This window comes from Tetrao urogallus, assembly GCF_951394365.1.
Source record: "Tetrao urogallus genome assembly, chromosome: 4".
Taxonomy (NCBI): Eukaryota; Metazoa; Chordata; class Aves; order Galliformes; family Phasianidae; genus Tetrao; species Tetrao urogallus.
In genome coordinates, this window is record NC_136817.1 from 59,111,859 (window position 1) to 59,131,833 (window position 19,975).

General features: G+C 36.7%; 1 protein-coding gene across 2 annotated transcripts in view; it reads left to right on the top strand.

The window, feature by feature from the left end:
* Positions 1-19,975, top strand: part of STK32B (serine/threonine kinase 32B) — a gene marked incomplete at both ends in the record, with an annotated part of 157,272 nt that overhangs the window by 134,460 nt on the left and 2,837 nt on the right. For both annotated transcript variants that reach the window (XM_079534851.1, XM_079534852.1), the window contains 5 exons: positions 265-368; positions 2,744-2,860; positions 3,862-3,987; positions 6,193-6,324; positions 7,094-7,158. In XM_079534851.1, coding sequence (XP_079390977.1) covers positions 265-368; positions 2,744-2,860; positions 3,862-3,987; positions 6,193-6,324; positions 7,094-7,158 — 544 coding nt within the window. The remainder of the gene's footprint in view (positions 1-264; positions 369-2,743; positions 2,861-3,861; positions 3,988-6,192; positions 6,325-7,093; positions 7,159-19,975) is intronic.

Below are 19,975 nucleotides of genomic sequence, written 5' to 3' on the forward strand. Positions count from 1 at the left end.
GGAAATCAGCCAGAGATGCACCATCACTGCTCTCTACTCTCAGCAAAGCAAACAAAGACACGGAACACAGCATACTGCTGGTTATACACAACACTCATTGCCAGCAAACCAAGGTACTGAATCTGCATCCTGAAAATGCTGTGTTTGCAAACATATTTAATTCCAGTTTATTGCGTCCTTATTGATTTTTAAAATACATGCATGAATTATACATAGTATAACCCTAATATAATGCTTTTCATTTGATTTTCTTTACAATTTTAGCTCCAGAAGTGTTCCAGGCCTTTATGGATGGAGGTCCAGGATACTCATACCCTGTTGACTGGTGGTCTCTAGGAATTACAGCATATGAATTGTTGAGGGGTTGGGTAAGAATAATGCTTAATCTACTGCCTGAAAGAAATCCAAATGTTTGCAGTTTCCCAGAACATGCCCTTAATGATAACACTGGAGTGACCAAGGCTGAGACTGTGGTCAGGTATGCAGTTCTGGGCCCTCCCCAGCTGACAACATTCTTGGGAAGGTATCACCTCGCACTCATTTATGATATAAAGTTTGTGTAAAATGGACATAGGCTTTTGGTGTGTGCTAAGGTTAAAGCCTAATATTTCAATGGCTAATCAAAATGCTGAACTAGAAACAATGGAATCCTTTCCAGATGGAAGTTCAGTTACCTCTGGCTTCATTATATCTTTGATTCTCTTACATAATGTTTAAAAGATGATAATAATATCCCTACATCACTGGTTCAACTACAGAAAAATGTTTATCTGCCAGTTCACTCATTAGTTATCTAATCAATTCTGTGAATAAACATAATGAAAAAAATCTTTGCCAAAATATTTCACATGGAATGGCAAAAGTCACAGCCCCAATATAAAGATCTCTCTCTCTCTCCCATGCCACATGTCAGTACATCTCTCAAAAAAAAAAAAAAAAAAAAACCAAAAAAAAAAAAACCAACCACAACAAACCACAACTTATATTATTTAAAAAAAATAATAAAAATGCTTTGCAATTTTTCCCTGTCATGATTCTCAATTTTTATCTGAACAGTGAAGTTCTGGCAGCGATAAGAAAAGTACATTCTGAATCCCAGTTACAGAGGGAAGTGCTAGATGTATATAAAATAAAATGAAAAAAAATGTCCATCTGCTTTTACATCAACCCATTCACCACAGAGTGTCTCCAGGAAAGGAAAACAATCAATGATCATATAAGGACAGCTGAAACTCCCATGACTAATAACAAAAGATACCCAATCACTTTTGTAAATGAAAAATGATATAGATGGGTATCTATTTGCCAAGATCAGTACAGTTGTCTCTGAATAAGCCTGTCTAGCCAGAGACAAGGCAAAGCTGAGGCTGAATCAAAATGTTTTTTTTTTTCTAAATGCAAACACTGCCATCTGTCCATGCTCCAGTCAACCAAGCCAGCTGCTTGTTTTTTCCCTAAGAGCAGCCCTTTCCTGCAAGCAAGGCAGAGCACGGATTGGAACCCACACCTTTGCATATAACTGCAAAAGGTGTGTTTTTTCCCCAAATTGTATTTCTATGTGTTTTCAGCCTTGTTAAGGCCTAAACCCCTAGGAGTAGAGACAAGGGGAGTGTTGGTACTCTGAGGCATGGTGCTTCACCCAAGGCGTGTTTGCAACAACCTCGAGCTCCGAAGCTCCATCTGCTGCAGCAGCTCTGTGCAGATGGCTGCAAAGGGGTAGCACAACCATACAGGGCTGCATGGTAAGCAGTCCCCTTCACTACCATGAAGCCCACCCAGCCTCAGAGGAGGACGATAAACTGCAACAGTTCTCATGCCTTGTGTTTTACCACAAAGCACCCAGGACAGCACACTGCTTGAAATAATGCTGGATTTTCCATCTACAGGAGTAATGCATTTGCACATTGCTGTACTAATAGCATTTGGTTCCAGATCTCATATCACACATTGTGTAGTTACTATGTAAAGCCTAATTCACAAGCAATCCATGCTCTATCCCAGTTTTTAAATACATCTCAACATAGAGCAACATTCTAACAATTTTCACCAGAAATACACACCTTTAAATATGCTTTTTTAATAATTAAGTAGTAAATTTATGGGTAGTACTTTTATTTCCAAAGGCTACATTTAATAAAAGGTAAATCATAGGAATCTTCAAGATCAAAGCACTGTGAAGCCCAGGCATTGCAGGTACATATAACACCTACACCTATGCAATGAGTTCATTTTAGATATCAAAAAGAGGTATGAAAAAAGGTTGGGTTGTGGAAAGTCTGAGTTCTTACTGTGATTCTCATGAAGATTTTTGTATGCTTAATATCTCTGTCTGCTGCTCAGTGAAGTCAGGATTACAAAGCTCACTTTAGCTAGCAATATTGCATTTGGTTACTTAAATCACAAGTTTTTCCTAGTACTACAAGCTAAAAAAAAAAAAAAAAGTAAATTAGTAAATTCTATTTTCATATGAAATGCCACAGGAACAAAACTATTCACCAACTAATTTGAATGGATACTTAGCATGAGAGAAAAACTAGAGAAGAAATGCATCTATGAGTAATTATATTCATTATAATCAAAGAAAAGAACACATGCAATGAAAGATTAGCTTAAAATTGTTACAAGATACTTTGATGTTTCAATATCTCCAGTACAAACAATACTGAGCTCAGAAAATGTGAGGAAATTGTGTGCATTTATTATCCACTCCTGCTGAATTGATATTGATTTAACTTAATTCCAGAGGCCATATGAAATTCATTCAGCCACCCCCATTGATGAGATACTCAACATGTTCAAGATAGAAAGAGTCCACTACTCATCTACATGGTGCAAGGGCATGACAGCATTACTAAAAAAGGTAAGAAAGTGCAACAACTTCCATCCTTTTCTTCTCATACAGAAGCCCCTCCAGCAATGCAGAACATCAGGACACACATTAGATAGCCAAAATTTCAAGGATAAGGAAGTAGTTCTTTTTCCCTACGGATTTCCAAGCGTTGTTGATGCTGCATTTTTTAAGAAATTGTATTATTCTTATTCCTAAACTGACACTTCAAACAGCCAGAAAGCAGCAGAAACCTAATATTTTTATTTTAAAACCAATTCACTAATGATAGGAAAGCGTAATTCCAGCTCCCTGACTATCTGCTGCTGTTTCCAGCCAGAGACCTTAGAAATAAAAAAGGCTGCATTTCTTGCTGTCCTGTGTTGCTACAGATGCAATAGTAGAAGTCAAGCCACTTCACTGGAAATGTTGCTAAGCTACAAGATGGGGTTCTTTTTCAATGTGCCATGTCCCTACAAGGTGTGTTCTTCTTAAAACCCCAGTCTATTTTATTTTTTCTCTGCACTGTAAGGTTCATCTACCTCTTCTAGGCATTTCCAATCACCAGTACTGAAGATTTTATGAATGTGTGAATAGAGAAACAGAAGAACTTTTCCTTTTGCAGCAATGAGCAATCTATTTTTAATAAATGGAGCAACAAGGTGGCCAATTTTAACTGCTACCAGGATGCTCAATGTAACAATATCTTCCAATAAATTAAAGATGAAATACAAATTGTTGTGTGACATTGAACTGTGATGTTTCATGTCACTTGGACTCTTATCTATTCGTAAACAGGCTTCTGTTACTAATTCATTTATACAGCTTACATTTGCAGCAGCCATCTGTTAACAGTTAGATTATATATATTTTCTATGAGTTACTACTTCCATTTTTTAGATCATACCTTCTAGAACTTGTTAGAGAATTCCCTAGCCATGCTTACACACTACATTGTGTACCATTACAAGTAATGTCTGATACATTTCCTGTTTTATCCAGTCCCTTAGAAAATTTCTTGTGCTTGATCACAGCTCCTCACCAAGGACCCAGAGTGCCGTCTTTCAAGTCTTGCAGATATCCAAAGCTCTCCATACTTAGTTGATGTCAACTGGGATGCTGTTCTGGATAAAGCTGTGACTCCAGGCTTTGTTCCTAATGTAAGTTGACATGCCAGATGAACAGTGTTCACAAATTCTAACTTTTAACTTGTTTACACTTGCATTTACTGCTTTTCAGTGATTTATCTCTCACAGAAACTTTATTTTGGATTCTGCTTTAATTTACTCAGTTACAGCTAAGAAAACGGAGCCTGCTTCATTAGACCATGACAAAAAAAAACTAATTAACCTTTGTTCACTTTCAGTCCTCTTTTAAATGAAAAAAAATGTTTTCTGACTGCTTTTTAGCTGTTAGTGTCAACTGTCAGTTTACACTGTATTAGTGCCAACTGTGAGCCAACAAACACCAAGAATATTGTTGCTGTTCTGAAATTTAGGCATCTGGCATACCATTTACAAAGCTTTTATTATTCTAGTATGCAAAACCTTTTTCCTTCAAAACAGTTCCAGAATGGCTGACCCACTTCCTTTTTGACAGTTTCCTTTACTAAAGCATTCAGAATTCACAAGGGAATTTGGTGGCAATTCTTTTTTCTGTGATACCATTTTGTTCTTATTTTATTTTGATTTTGTCATTAGTAAGTTGAATGGACTTGAATATCATGGAGTAAAAGCGGTAGCTGTAGCGTTAACACATTTCTTGACTTGGTTCAGTCATTGAAGCTATATTGCACCATAATTCTTCTCCAGACAATATATATAGAGTACTAAGGATGATTTTTTTAAAAATGAAATTCTGCTGCTAAGAACTGGATACAAACCAGCTTTGGTCTGGAAGTGTACAGCCAAGCAATGCGTTTCACTCTACTAGCCCTAACTGTTTAGCAGGGAGTTATGGTAGCTTGGCTGTACTAATAAGAACCAATAATGGGACTACAACTTTTCCACATCCAGCTGGCTTATGTCCAGCCATCCCAGAGTCTGGGCATAACAAATATGGGATGGTCTCCAGCTGGCCACAGATAAGTATCTTTAACCTCTTAATTTACAGTTCTCATGTAGATGTTTGGTTCTTTTCACTTGGATTCAGATATTTTTGAGGGTATCTGGGAGAGAGTAAGTTTCCTGAGAGAGTGGAAAAAAAAGTTGTCTTAGACATAATTTCAAAAGGAATCATGAAACCTATGTGTTGGGTACTGCTCTTTTGGCCAACTGTTTTTTCCTCTGTGACTGATGTTGACAATAGTAACCATATTGCATTGCTGCACCAATTCCATTACTTTTAACTGCTATTTTTAAATATACGTCCAAAGACACATTTATGTTCTTGTCACTTTGGAAGTCACCACCATTGAATTTTGGAAGGAGTCTAAGTTTAGGAGAAATTATAGAAGGGTTGAGAAAGTTATTTTGCTCAAAAAAATATTATGGCATCAAAGATAGATGGAAAAGGATTCAAACCCTAAGATTTCTTTAGTTCCTCACTTTTGTTTCCCCCATTCCAAAACCTGAAGAACTGCAAGAGGGAAAAACATAATACCAGTAAAAGTGAATCGCCAGAATAGTTAAGAAATGTGAAATTAAATTTGAGTTGCAAGACTGATCCTTGCTTGATCCTGGGAAAATAATATTCCATCTTTAAAAGTAGAAAAACAGTGTTTTTTACCTATAGAGATCAATCTGAAATTCCTATTAAAAAACTCTGCACGTCAGGATAGAGATTGATATTGCAGAGGTTGTTCCACCTGGTCAATCAGATGTACTAGGAAAAACAATGAAAATGTGAGTCAAAGTGTATTTTCCAGGCTGACATATCTTTACACAGCATGCTTTGCTATTTCAAGAGACCAGATTTAGCAAGGCATTTCCCAAGAACCGTACTCTGTTGACCAAAGAAAGCATTCACTAATTAACTGAGACCAGAGAACAAAATATTTCTTGGTTTTCAGGTTTTAGGCAAGAGGCTGAGTTGAAGTCAGAGTATGCCATCATCAGGGTAGAGTCTCATTGTTTTAAAAGGTTGGTGTTTCATTCAAGAGCTTGTCTTGCCTTCCTTTCCTCTGACCCACAGATACATCTTTGAATTACTACTAGTGTTTCTATACTATTTACCTAATTTCTTTATGTTCAGCTTAGTCACATAAACAACAAATAGTTTTTTGTACTGCTAAATATTCAACAAAGGAAGCAAGAAATTATTTAACCCACTTTTATTTATTAAAAATAATGCTATTACCACTGACCAGATAAACTGAAAAAATGCCATGATACTTCAAAGAGTAACTTTGAATCCTTTCGTACCAGAAAGGAAGACTGAACTGTGATCCAACATTTGAACTTGAAGAAATGATCTTGGAGTCCAAGCCCCTTCACAAAAAGAAAAAGCGACTTGCCAAAAACAAATCCAAGGATGGAACTAAAGAAAGCTGCCCTCTGGTAAGTTTCAGCCACTGGCTCGTAACGTGTATTCTGTAATGAGCAAAGTAACTGAAGTTCTGTTCCACCATCTGTGAAAATACAGTTGGTCTCTATGTTTCTCTGTTTTTACATACAGCTGCAGAATCCTTCTCCAAAGATGAAAGCAACCACTTACCTCAGTGAAATAGTAACAGCACATTGGAGCTATAATCATTTTTAAGATTATCACTGATGCCAGTTTAAAGTATAAAAAGAAGTGTTGCCAGTTGCAAATATGCTTCCCACACATGGCCAGACATTTAGGAGTATTTATTCACTACTAGTACCAAAAATGAGAAGTACGCAGTTAAATATTTCTTACTTATAAACATTTAAAAGCTGTCTTTCATGGCCTTACTCATGCATTCCACATAGAAAGACATACTGAATAAACAGTCCAAACCTTTAAGGAGACAAAGAAATAACCATTCCTCAAATTTGAATTTTTATTTCATTGGGGTCTTTTTAATGAGTTCTCTTGCTTCTCCCAGTAATTTTGAATGATTACAAAATCCATTTTTCTTAGAGTTATCAAAGTTAAAAATTCCCAGGAATTCCCTGTGGGGAACAGCTCCCAAAACAGGGAAAGAATGATTGCACTTTTAGGGCCCACTTATGAAGAATCTTCAAAATACCTTTTGGTAGCATTCATTCATAAGCTGTTTTATTTGGTACTGTTGCTGTAGGTGTGATCTTGTCTATGATTTTCTGTCATTTTTAATCAACCTATTCCTGCTGTTTTTTAAAGAACGTACACCTGCAGCAGTGCTTGGAAACTGTTAGGAAAGAATTCATCATATTCAACAGAGAGAAGTAAGTGCATTTCTTAATGCCTCTTTACCATTCACTACTGAAATTAATTTCAGAATGATTTTTTTCTCCCACTCTAAAGAAAAGCGGTTAATGATGTGATTAGCAGAGCTAAAAGCCTGGCTTTCTACTCATCTCATCCTCTTAGACTCCAGTGCAGTAGTTTTGTAGTTTCATCTCTGAAAGCAAGCAAAAGTGCTTATGGTAAAAGTAGTTAGAAAGATAATATCAGTGTCCCTAACACTGCTCCAGAGAAGCCATTAACAATTAAGGAAAGAGAATACAATGCAAGGGACTGGGCTTTTTTTAGAACTCAGAGAAGGGAAAAAAAAAAAAAAAAAAAAAAAAAAAAAAAAAAAAAAAGAGAAACCCCATGCAGTTTTAACAATATGAATGACAGGGTTCTGACTTGACAACCCTATTCATACTCCACCACTATAAAACAGGTTGTTTAATCAGATGCTTTTTCAGTAAAGCTAGATATTTAAGGTATATCATAAACAAGAGAGAGCACTTCACATTCACCTGACAAGGAGAATCAGTAGAAATGCAAGTCTGAATATCAAGATATCAATACTGTTCCTGGTCCTTTTAGTACACTACATTTTAGATAGCTTACTGTGTTTGAGTCTGAGCCACTGTAGCTCTGCTTCTATTATGGATTGTAACACTCAGAAAGATCAACACAATGGAATGGTGATATACAGGAGGTATAATGACACAGGGACTACTACAATAGAAAGGGGTTACAAAGAAAAAAGTACTTACCCATCTCTGAAGCTCTAGGCTTGTAAGGGAAACCTCACAAGGGAGGGCAGTCAGCCCTTAAATGAGGTCTAAGAGAGGTGCAGCCAGGCTCCCCCCCTTCTGGTCACACAGCTGAATTGCCTTCACCTGTGCTCCCAGTGCTGACCAGGTTCTTTCCCCAGGTGCTCAATCAGTGGTTCAGGCCATGACTCAACAGTTACCATACGTGGATATAACTCACAACAGGAGAATTGTTTGTGGTTTTGGTCCATTTTTCAGTTTCATTCAAGTATGTTCAGTGGTTTTATTTGTCCTGACCAGGTATTTACCTGGATTTCCAAAGTTGTATGATGAGTAGAATTCTTAGGAACAATTGCAGATGTTGAAAGGCATTAGCTGTTCCTACAAAGACAATATCCAATAAATGATCATATCAGTCTTACAGGTGTTAATCCCAAGCACAGCTTTAAATTAGTTTCAAATTAACACAGTCAGATGCTTTGATATTCCTCCATAGTCCTCTGCATTAAGCAGAGTTGATTACACAGTCTAGCTGTTTGAAAATATGCTAAAAGTAATCACAATTTTTAAAATGTAGCCTCTTTCAAGAGAAAAAAAATGAAAATCCCCAAGCTAGAAATATTCTAGGAAAAAATACAGGTTGAGCAATGTAGAGTCATATAGTAATGTCCTGATAGAGTGTAGAATTAACCATTTCAGTTCTATGTCTTGCAATTCATTACTTGTAAAATATTTGCTAGGAAAAGCAGACTGTTTTTATAGAGTATCTCACTGATATTCTAAGGCTGTCTCTCTTTTTCAATATATACCTTTAAACTTACAACAGATGTTGCAAATCTTGAAATAGATCATATTCATTTTCATTCGGAGAAACTCGGAAGACAAGCAGGAACTGACAGGGTGCAATTAAAGGGGAACAAATGGAGCATTAGGGTTAAAGATAAGGCTCTCTATGCTAAAAAAATGCAGAAAAAAATCAAGAGACTGACTGAAGTGTTACTAAGCAGTGCAAGTGGGTATGCTGGTGATGGATTGATGATTGGATTAGATGATCTTAGAGGTCTTTTCCAACATTAATGATTCTATGGTTCTGAGTTAATGCTGGCAAGTATAGAAAGTGAAAGTCAATGTTAGCAAATACAGAGTGTACACATTTCTATTTTCCTATTGCATTCTAAAGTTCAGTATATAGTCATGGGTATTCACAGGAATTGTTTAAGGAAAATGAGCATGAGGAAGTATCAGTACATACCTTTAGGACATGATAACACACTGTCCCAGTACTACATAAAATAAGAAAAACAGCCTTTTGTAAGCCAAGTTCAAAAGATGGAGATGGAGAAAATGTTTTGTATTCTTCTGTAAGAGTAGCAGCAAAGTCTCTTTCTTAGCTTCAAATACAAACTAATTGGACTATGGTCTAGAATGTACTGGATCTTGGTTGGAGATTATGATCTTATGTTGATTTCAGGGACTTGTTTAGCTCTTTCTGCTGACGAATGGAATTTTTCTATTTTAAAATTTATTACTACAGATAGAGCTTTATTATATCTAGAAATGCAGCACCAAATATTATGCAGTATCTGAAGGCATCTTGCTAGCAATTTTTCAAGAAGCTGATCTTATTTAGAAGCTGTAGGCTATATTTTCTTCAGGCAATAAATAAAATATTGTACAGATAAAGCCATGATGTTTCTTTTTAGCTTCATTCATGGATTATCTTGCTATTTTAGTGCTGTAATCACTAAAGTAATTTTCATATACATCTACATTTGCTTATGAATGTTCAAAACCTGAAATAGCACAAAATGAAGAAGCAGAAGCAATATTTTCTTGTAGAAGAACCTCATTTCTTATCTTTTATGGTTCCTGAGCCTCTTCCTCTCCCTGAAAGATGTCTTAAAGATTAAAGAGGTGAGCAAATAACGAACAGAGGAAACACAGGAAATATCTGCACCTCAGGCAGAATAATCCTTCAGCTGAATGCTTCACAAACTTGTCATCAAAATTATCAGACTAGTAATGAAATTAAAATCATAGAGCCACATATTACTAAATAGAACATGCATTATATATATACAATGCATATGAAAATTGACTCAAATTCTGAATACTGACTTTAATTAAAGGGATGGAGCAATTAGGAAAATTTCCGTATTTTACTAGTATTTTTAGTAGTCATTAAAAACAACTACACAAAAAAATTATGTCACAATTTGAAACAGTTGAATGTCTGCTGTGCACAACCCCTCTTTTTTCTTGCTATGCTACTTAATGTTTGGCCATACCTAGTGCTTTCCTAATAGACACTGAGCAGCTGTAGTTGTACAGAGGGCAATTCACTTCCAGAATAAAGAGTAAAGGCTGAGTGACAATACCTTAGATATATTAAGATGCTTAAAATCTTATTTTCTGATTTTGTCCATGTCATATGCAAAAAACATAATATTCTCTGTATCAAATTAATGTTCACTTCTTTTGTAGTTCCTTTTCTTTCAGATTCAAATTCAGGGTCCCCAAATGCTCCTTTCCATTGCAGTTGAACACTCATTGAACACTCATAATGATTTGCAATATCTCTTATTGAATGTGCTTTTCTTAACAGGTATTTTATGTCATTTAGCTTCTTTGGAGATACCTATAATTTTACAATCCCCATAATATCTGAAATTTTTTTGGCTGAGGCTAAGGCACAACTTTTTTTCTTCTAACTTTGATTCATCTGAAGTCTATCTCTATCTGAGCTTTTCAAGGGTTTGTGCTGCTCTCCACTGATCTATCATCCCTTTTTTAAAAAACATGTCTGCTTTGGAAGATTTCTCTTGTAATCTCACACAATTGAAAACATGCCTTTCTCAGCATGATCAAACCTAGATTTTGTTTTTGTTTTGGTGCCAATAACCACCGTGTGGCCAAACAGACTCTTTCACTTCTTCCTTTGTTTACCACTCATTATTACTGGTTTAGTATTACCTGTCCAAATGTTCCTACTTTCTTGGGAAATCAAGCTGCCTAAAGATTTAAGCACTAGCAAGTCTCAGCTGATCATCTTTCTACAGGTGTACCTTCAACTTCCGTTTTGAGGAAAAAGAAGTCATACAGAAACTTTCCATAATGTGTTTCTTTCACAGTTTCATGGAAGGAAAGAAAAAAAAGATTAATGAATATTTGAAATCTTATTTTCAAAGCCTTCTAGAAAAAAAATAGCTGAAGTTTTCGCAAGCAAGCAGACACATGATTGTGGTTGCTACACTTCACTGAATTAACATCCATCTTCAGGAATGAAAGTTTGTGGGGGAAGGTCACCTATATCAGAGTATTCTCATTGTCAAAGCAATGGAGAGGACCAGAGGTTCAGGATAATTAGTGTAGAGCCTCAGCAATGCAGACAACCAGAAATGAACCTCATGAAAACAAATCAAAAGTCAATTCACATAGGCAGGAGAAAGGCAAAATCATCTTCATTTATATGCATCTGAATTTGGAAATGTACCTAAATTTTATGATTCTAAGCAAAATATAATACATTTTTTTCTAAGTTACACTGAAAAAAAAATCATATATATGATAAATGATGACCTCACAACACATCACAATTATTCAATGATTAGGACTTATTATTTCAGTTATTCAAGAGATTAGCTCTATGATTTCTCTTTGTCTGTCTTCATGTCCACAAATGTTCATGAAATCTGAGACCCCTGATATGCTTATTGGTTCGGGAAGACTGGAAGTGTCCGCAGAAAGGAGGATATGCCACTGCAGACATTTATCTCCATTTGTCTTGTTTTTTGATGACCACTCTCATCTAAAATGGGCCATTCTGAGATGGGAATCTGCATTAGATGGGATGTTTGTGTGTGCTTTTATGTTATCTCACTGCTTATAAAGTGTTCTTCTAGAGTCTGCATAAGAACACAAGTTTTACACAGTAATTTGTGTATGTATGTATATGTATATATATATGTATGTATGCATACATCTCCTTTTTAGAAATAGCGAAAGTAGAGCAAATTTAGGACAGTAAGAGACTTAGGTAAGACTCAATTTGTCTCCTGTTTTTTGTGGATACGTCAAGCACCCAGTTCCTGTGAAACCCACCTGGAGATCATTTTTCTGTGTTCTGTCTGGGGCATAATATAATATATTATAATAAGTAGTCTTGTGGGTGCACCTCAGTGTCTAACCCGGACAGCTCTGGGTTCAGAGTCAATTCAGTGACTTCCACAGATCCCTGTGTTAGGCAACAACTTTCCCCAGGCATTGAGCAGGGAGGTTTGGTGACTGATTAACTGAAGGCTGAAATTATGCTATGTGGTCAGAAGTGAGCTACCAGGTCTCCGTGGCAAGGGGTTTGGAGATTCATCATCCTTGAGGTCCCTTCCAACCTGGGTCATTCTGTGATTCTGTGATTCTGTGGATGAGGGCATTTCTTCTTCAGGGAATAAAAAGGCTGCAGAAGAGCTAGACTTTCTGTGATTCTAAGCTTTGGATTTTGGCAGAGAAATCTTTGTGAAGAAAAAGTGGAGAGAAATGAGACAGCAGGGAGGTCAGTGCAGGCTGTGATTGCTCCCTGGAAACTCATAGACTGATTCCTGGAAACCTGTTTTAGCAAGAACAGGAGAAAGGTACAGCTGAATTAGTCACCTCCAAGGCACTTATTCCAGTCTGAGAGTTTTTACTGAGCCAGGCCAGCTTCCCACCTTATAAAGTGTCATTAATTATTCCTTAAATTATTGACTTCATAGCTGTCATGAACCTGCAGTTTTGGTTAGAGATGCTATATTAAGGAAACTGGTGCTGCTGGGCAACGAAATTGTCATAGCTATGATTTTCACCCCTTATCTCTGATCCAGGATCCTCTCCCCAGCAGTAGGGACAGGGATGAAAGGGAAAGACAAAAAGCAAGATGTGATTGAATGGCAACATCTCAGCGATGGGTCACTGCCCTTCTGTCCAGTCCTGCTTAGTGGTGGTGATCTGCCATGTGGGGTCACTGACAGAGAGCTTCAGATGTGCATGATCATCACTGCAAAGGAACAGGCTTTTTACAGGCACCATGCTATCATTTGCATTTAAGTTCTCCACTTACTGTTATCAGTTTAATTGTTATCTGCTGCCTGTTAACTGGCATCTTCACTCCAGCTCCCTCTGTAATACGCTCTAAGTTCCAGAGGCTCCATGGAAAAATCTATGTTTGAGGATGTTTCTGGGAAGAAGTAGATCTACCTTTAGATTCCTACCTCTAGGAGATGTCTTCCTCCACGTGTATCTCATTTGGACGTGACCTAAAGGATCAGCCTACCTTGAAACTTCTACCAGAAGAATAAAGAAAGAGAAGATGTCAATTCAGTGACTGTGACACAGCTTTACAGGAGGGCTACTCTGTATCTTTCGAGAAATACCCTGGAAGCAGGCCAGGAAACACCTATTTGACAAATAATATTGGCACTCACTGCTGAGAAAATATCCTTAGTCATGGGCATATGTTTGCAGTTTGTAAACTGGATTCTAGCAATTTTTTCTCTTTCTGTTCCCACAAAACCTATTCACCAATATGTTATTGGGAAAATTAGAGTTGCTTTCTTGTTTCTTGTGCATGTGGATCCACAAACATATATCTAAGATAGAAAAACGTATCACATTTTACAGTGTGGCTGAGCAAAACACATACTATTTAAGATGGATCTGGTCTTGGACAGCAAATAACCCATTTGTAATTTGTTTATAGTCTAAGCACAACTTTAATGTTGGTGTTTATCCATTTTTTTACTTTAATATTCGTAAATGGCTGTATATTGCTTGCTGTTTTCACTCATTTACTTAATCTTTTCTTTTATTCTCCTTTATTAATTCCCAGGGTAAACCTGAGATTTCAAGACATTGTAGGTGAACATACTACAGCATCTGGTACAATTTGTCACTTGACTACCACGTACCAGTATTTCACGTCATTCACTTTGTACGTGCACCTGAACCCTTTATGCTTGATTATAAATTACTGGTTGATAAAAAATTATATTCACAGGCATTTACTGAGAGTAATTACTCAACAGGAACCATCAACCTAAATCAATTACCCGTAGTAGAAGCATATTTCCTGAAGGGTTTGAAGAAAAGGTGGGAGTAAATGTCATGAGTGTCAATGGTACAAGAACACGTCTGCACTACATGGGAATACTTCCTCCAAAATTTAACTTTTCATATCCATCTGTAATAAAACACACCTTTTAGTCTGCGCCTCTGTCACTTAAATTTCAATGGAGTTAAAACAGAGTTATTTGAATGAATGCAAGGTAATTGAGTGTGCTGTCAAAACACATGTGTCACAGAGTGTGTAGAAAACAGATCTGAGATTGTGGTTGTTTCCACTGAAGCAAACAGCACCAAGAGGACATGTTTAGAGTCAAAGGCAAACAGACTTAAATATTGGTTAGATGCAGAATTCCTACTCCAAAGGGTGTGTGCAAGATTTTCAAAAGAAACTGAAACAAATTGGAATTAGATGGCACATCTGCATGGATGAACAGGTAATTGCACCCCTGTGCTTTTGGGTGACTTCCTTACCAGCTCTTGGCAGTATTTATCAGCTTGTGCTATGTACTAGGTTTATGGGACTATTCAGTTTCTGCATGCCTGAACAGTGTAGGTGTAAATTAACTCCAATCCAGAAGCAAATTGGCTCTGCTAAGCAGTGCAGTGTGTGCTGAATTTATGCAGCTGCTAGACAGGAGCCCTGAGTTTGTGTACAGAGAGGAACGGTATCTATTTTTCTGGAGATGCAACAAGACCATATTCCTCTAAACTAATCAATTAAAAACTGTTTATTTAGTTTAAGCTCTGTTAGTAATCACTGAGGAGAGATGTATCTCTCAGGATAGGTCTGTGACACATACATAAGAAAACTTATACTGGAACTTATTATTCTATGTCAGTTCCTCTATCTTTTTCTGAGAGCCTGAGTTAATCTTTCAGCTGACTACAGTTAGCTGGTATAAAATCCATTCCACAGCTCTGGGTTCACTGAAAATAAATGCCTAGCTGCCAGTCCAACGCTCACAGGCTTTCTGTGCTAATCGAGGTACCTCATATGGCACTGAACACCACTGTGGGAAAAACTACATTTGAGCCATATACGTCTAGTTTGGCGGACAAGAGGCTAAAAACAAGCAACAGTTACACTGCTGTGTGATGAGTATTGAGTCTTGCTCTAGTCTATCCTACAGCAAGGATCTTCTCCCAGCTTCCTCTGGTACGGAGTACAATTGGGCCTTCAGTTTTCATTGGAAAATCCTTACAAATTCAAGCACTTTTCTGAGATTCCTGTTTTTGTGAGAAAACTGCTGAGATCATTCTGTACACAAGACAAAGAAGAGCCCAGCATTAACTCTGCTATGATTACTGCTCCTCTTCTGTAAAGACTTATTTTTTTAAATAAAAAAGCACATTAACTGTATACAACTGTCTCATGGGATAGTTTTAATTGGCTGTGTAATTAGCTAATTTACTTAATTAGATATCCAAATTTGGCATTCCTTAAATTAATTTATCATTTTTCAGATGTGTATTTCTCCTTCCATTTCTACTGTCCTTTCTTTCTTATTCTTCATTTTCCCCCTTCATTGCTGTTTTTTGTCTTCCATACTGCCTAATTGTTAGCACGATCCCTACCATGTGTTTTTCCCAGGCTATGATCATTCTCTAAAGCGATGCCCTTCATATTTCAGAGATCAGCATCAACCAAAGTCTGTCCAACCACTACTTGGAAAACAAAAGCCCTTTTTTGAGGATCTAAGGATGCAACCTAGTGTGCATTGCTTAGATTCCAGGCACCTATCCCTCCACTATTTTATCTTCTGGTATGAATGCAGTCAATGCCTAAACGTGGAGAACTCAATTTGTTTTCTGTCTTGAAAGCCCTCTTGGATACCATTGACAGAATGGGACATAAATGAACAGTTTGGCGGATAATCAGGCTAGTGGGTAAATTAATCCTATGAAGAACTATTTTATCAGGTGGTTCTGATACATACTGTTATGGAATCAAAAGTCTTCTTTTCAGAATGGGAAATTTCTAAATAATTGACAAGATAACATCAAGACTTACCTCTATTTACGTATCCAAGTCATACACCATGTCCTCACTCTGTAAACCTGGGCATTATACACAAGAATCAAAGGTCACAATTATATCTGTGACTTGGACCAAGAAGATGTCCTGTGAGGACAATCCAGAAGTGTCATGTTTGCTCTTTTTTTGTTAACATGCTTCTGTAATATTTACATTGGGCAAAATTAATGTTTTCATCTTTATGGATGGAAATGTAAAATAAGCAAAATTCCTGAGTTTCTAATCAACTCACAAACTCATTTTAATTACCTTTTTAAAAGAAGAAGCCAAATACATGAATTTCCACTCCATTCTGATATATTTGCTGGTTCTTTCATTTAGGAAAGTAAAAATATTCTTTCCAGTTTTATTCATTCAGTTAAAAAAAAAATAAATCATCAGGTGATCTTTGCTCTCTTCTTTCTTGTTCTTTATTTTACTTTAAGAAAACAAATGTAGCTGAATGAAAAACTTGGCAGATAAGAACTAGTAAGAAGAGTAATGGAAATATGAAAGAGTAGCACTCATTTATAACTGCAAAATACTGTCAGCTTCTTCAATTTCGCAAAAAAAACAGAACACAACAAGAGATAATTTATAAGAAAAATGTTCAAAAATGCAGGCAGAAAATTAAGTGTCCATGTATCAAACTCAGTTCATATTCTCCACAGTGGCAGCCAGATGAGAAGCAAGCTGCTAAGTTATCAATAGTTCTACAATCATTGCCTGCAACTGATGATAAAATGATGGCAGAAAATAGTGGGAGAAGTTTTCAAAATGAAATATAAGACTCACATGCACAAAATGCATTATTTTTGAAAAGACATGGGCACTCCACAGTACCTACACATATTACTGCCAAATAACCTCCCTGATTTTGTAGCATAGGCACTTCTGCTGCAGGGCACAAGCTCCTATAAAGCTTAAACAAGAGATTTTTTAATAATGAGAAAGCTTTCCACATTATTGGGGAAGTCAATCTGTTCTTCTGGTTAAAGCATGATGGATTATGGGTGCCATGAACATTTCTAGTCAGCATCAAAACAATGGAATAGAGTCTTCTGGGGGCTGCAGGGAGAGACATCCCAAAAAATGAGCTGCAATGACCAATATTGTTAACTTTCAACTTCCTACCTCCCATTTGTCACTGCATATTCAGTGTTTAGACTGGAATGTGAACAAAAAACATATTTCCCCTCTTAATGTTTACAGAGATACATAATATTCAGATAAGCCAACAGCTTTCCATTTATACTTTCTATCACACTCCGGGTTAGCAATACCAAGGGTGATGCTGGACTTTAGGTGATAGTGTGAGTCTATTTGAGTCTTCACAGTCCAAATCCTTCTGATGTTTCTCAGAAAATGTTTATCTGCATAAAACCACTTTGAAATTTAAGGAACACAGGGATATGCTCTGTACTTGTTTCACAGGGAAGAAATAAACAAGTTTTATTGTTGAAGTTAGATTTCAAAATCCCATTCAAGCCTTGTTTTTTTAACACCTTCTGACTGGGAACAGTGCCAAGAAATCCCACTTCAGTCTTGGCTATCTACAGCTAGCCTATTTCTTGTCTAGAGACACTGAGTATTTGCAAATTTGTTAGCGTCTCCATGAGTTTTTGCTGCTGTAGGGTTTCTCATGCTTCATGGATCATACCACTCATTACCACTCATAGCATTATACCACTCTGTAAAAATGATTTTGTATTTCAGTGGGGTTTTTGCAGTATTGCTGGATATTTTCCAGAATGCCCATCATTTTTGTTATGTGGCGTAACTTCCACATTTCTAGGAGCATATCCAAACAATACCTGTATATATATCTATCTGGCTTCTTCTAACTTTCTTAAAAACTTTCATTGATGGATTTTTATGTTAAGAACGGAAATATTTAGTGTTATATTTTGAAGGGATACTAGCTACAAGGAATCTATATTTACCAACTGATATTCAAAAAATATTGTATGTCCCCCTTATAACTTCTGTATCTTCCCTATAGACAAATCAGTGATACGTACAGTGATGTACTGTTGAAACATTGAGCACAGCAATAATGGGTGGGCTTTTTTCATTGTTTCTTTTTTCCCTCTTGATTTTGACATGTTCACAATTAGCCTCCCAGCAAGACCATCTGCAGAAGAGATCAACAGTACTTAAGTGTATCTGATAAATCATAGAATTGAGGAGTGTTTCTAACTAATTAGAAATCTGTCCCCCCCAGGATACATCAATTTGTAAATGCAGTATAGACATACTTGCTCATTTTGGACCTCAAACCTCTTTGTGAAGAATAACTGGGATAAAATTTTCTACAGGCTTATCTACTCTCAAGGGTTTATTTCAGGAGATGTAAAGATTTCCCTTAGTTGAATTCTTTATCCTGTAAAGCCATAATTTCTAAAATTTGACTTACTATGCCTTCCTTTTCCACAAACCAAAAGCAAATGCATTTGTTTTTATTGGAAACGGGGTTGAAATATTAACAGGCTAAGACAAGATACTAAACCTAGAAATGATAAAGCAAATTCCAGGATCTACTCACAGCATTTTCTTTCTTCCATATTCAGGACAGTGCTTTGCAAATCTGGCAAAATCACTTACAAATTTAACGTAGTAAAAAGAGTGTCGTGTGGAACCTGGTATACGTGGAGTGGTACTTCTGTCTGGCTTGAATTCTCTCTCTGCTGGTAGAATTTTTAACCTTGATGGCTGCTGTTTTTATTTTCACATTTCTGAGGCTTCTTTCTTCCTCGCTACTGGAGAACATACTGCTCAGTACTCAGAGTTGCACACTATTGAAATTGTGTGGATCAATGGTGACGGCAAGGATATCTATGCTTATCTATTCTTTGGCTCAGCAGAACCACTCTTAATTTCCAGTGTAACTATATTTGAACCTACTTATCCATTTGTACAGAATTGTTGTGAAATAAATTTAACAGACATTGTGCTAACTCATTTTCAGCTTCTTTTCCCTGCAGGCTTTTTCTTCGGGTATGACTATCCAGTAAAGCCATTTGTTCACTCTTTTCATCCACAGCTGGCCATTTCACTATTTACCCTCTATTCATAGCATTCAGCAAAGGAATAACTATACGGTTCAAAACCACAACAACTATGTTCCCTGTAAGCCATTCATTTCTCCTGTGTCTTTATCAAGTTATCACAGGCTGTGGCTGCATCAGCTTAAAGGAGAGATAAGTCATTCACTAGAAAACAGTTTCCGACAAATGATTTATTGCACTAGTGCCATTTTTTAAACAGACTGGCCCAGAGTGCATTTATTTTGCCAGGATCACAGGAACTGTGTTGACCTACTCATGTTTTTGTAAAGCTGACAATATCTGCTGGAAAAGTGGTCCAGCTCTGGCATCAAGTGATCAAGAATGCATGAAAAAAGGGTGAGGTTCACTTCTGAAATTGCCCAACATTTAATTGAAGAGACTACTTGTTCACACACTGCTGCAGTGGTGAGATTTGTTTAGGTCTTGACCCGAGCCTCTCTGCACTTTGGAGCTATATTGAAGTACAGAATAATTGCCTTATTTTATTTATTTTTCTCAAATTTCAGTGTTTTGGGGAAGAGAAAACACCCCCAGTAATGTCTCCAAGACTAGCTAAATCTTTTTGTTCAGAGAGTTTCCTGTTTCTTAGTCTCTTACAAATCTGAAATAATGACCATTGAATCTATAACTTTTCTTCCTTTTACATTGAACATAATGTATTAGACAGCCCAAAGACAAAATTTCAATAATTTTCTTCAGCTGGTAAATAGAGCGGAGTCTTAATCTGCTACTTGGTGGTTCCCAAGTTTGCTACCAGGTTTCATCAGGTGCTTGCCTTAGTTTTAGAAGTCTCCATTTCCTTTTTCATATCTTCCATACCAGTAATTAATCAATCTCCCCTCCTTGACTTTGTATTTTTATACATGTTCTTTTT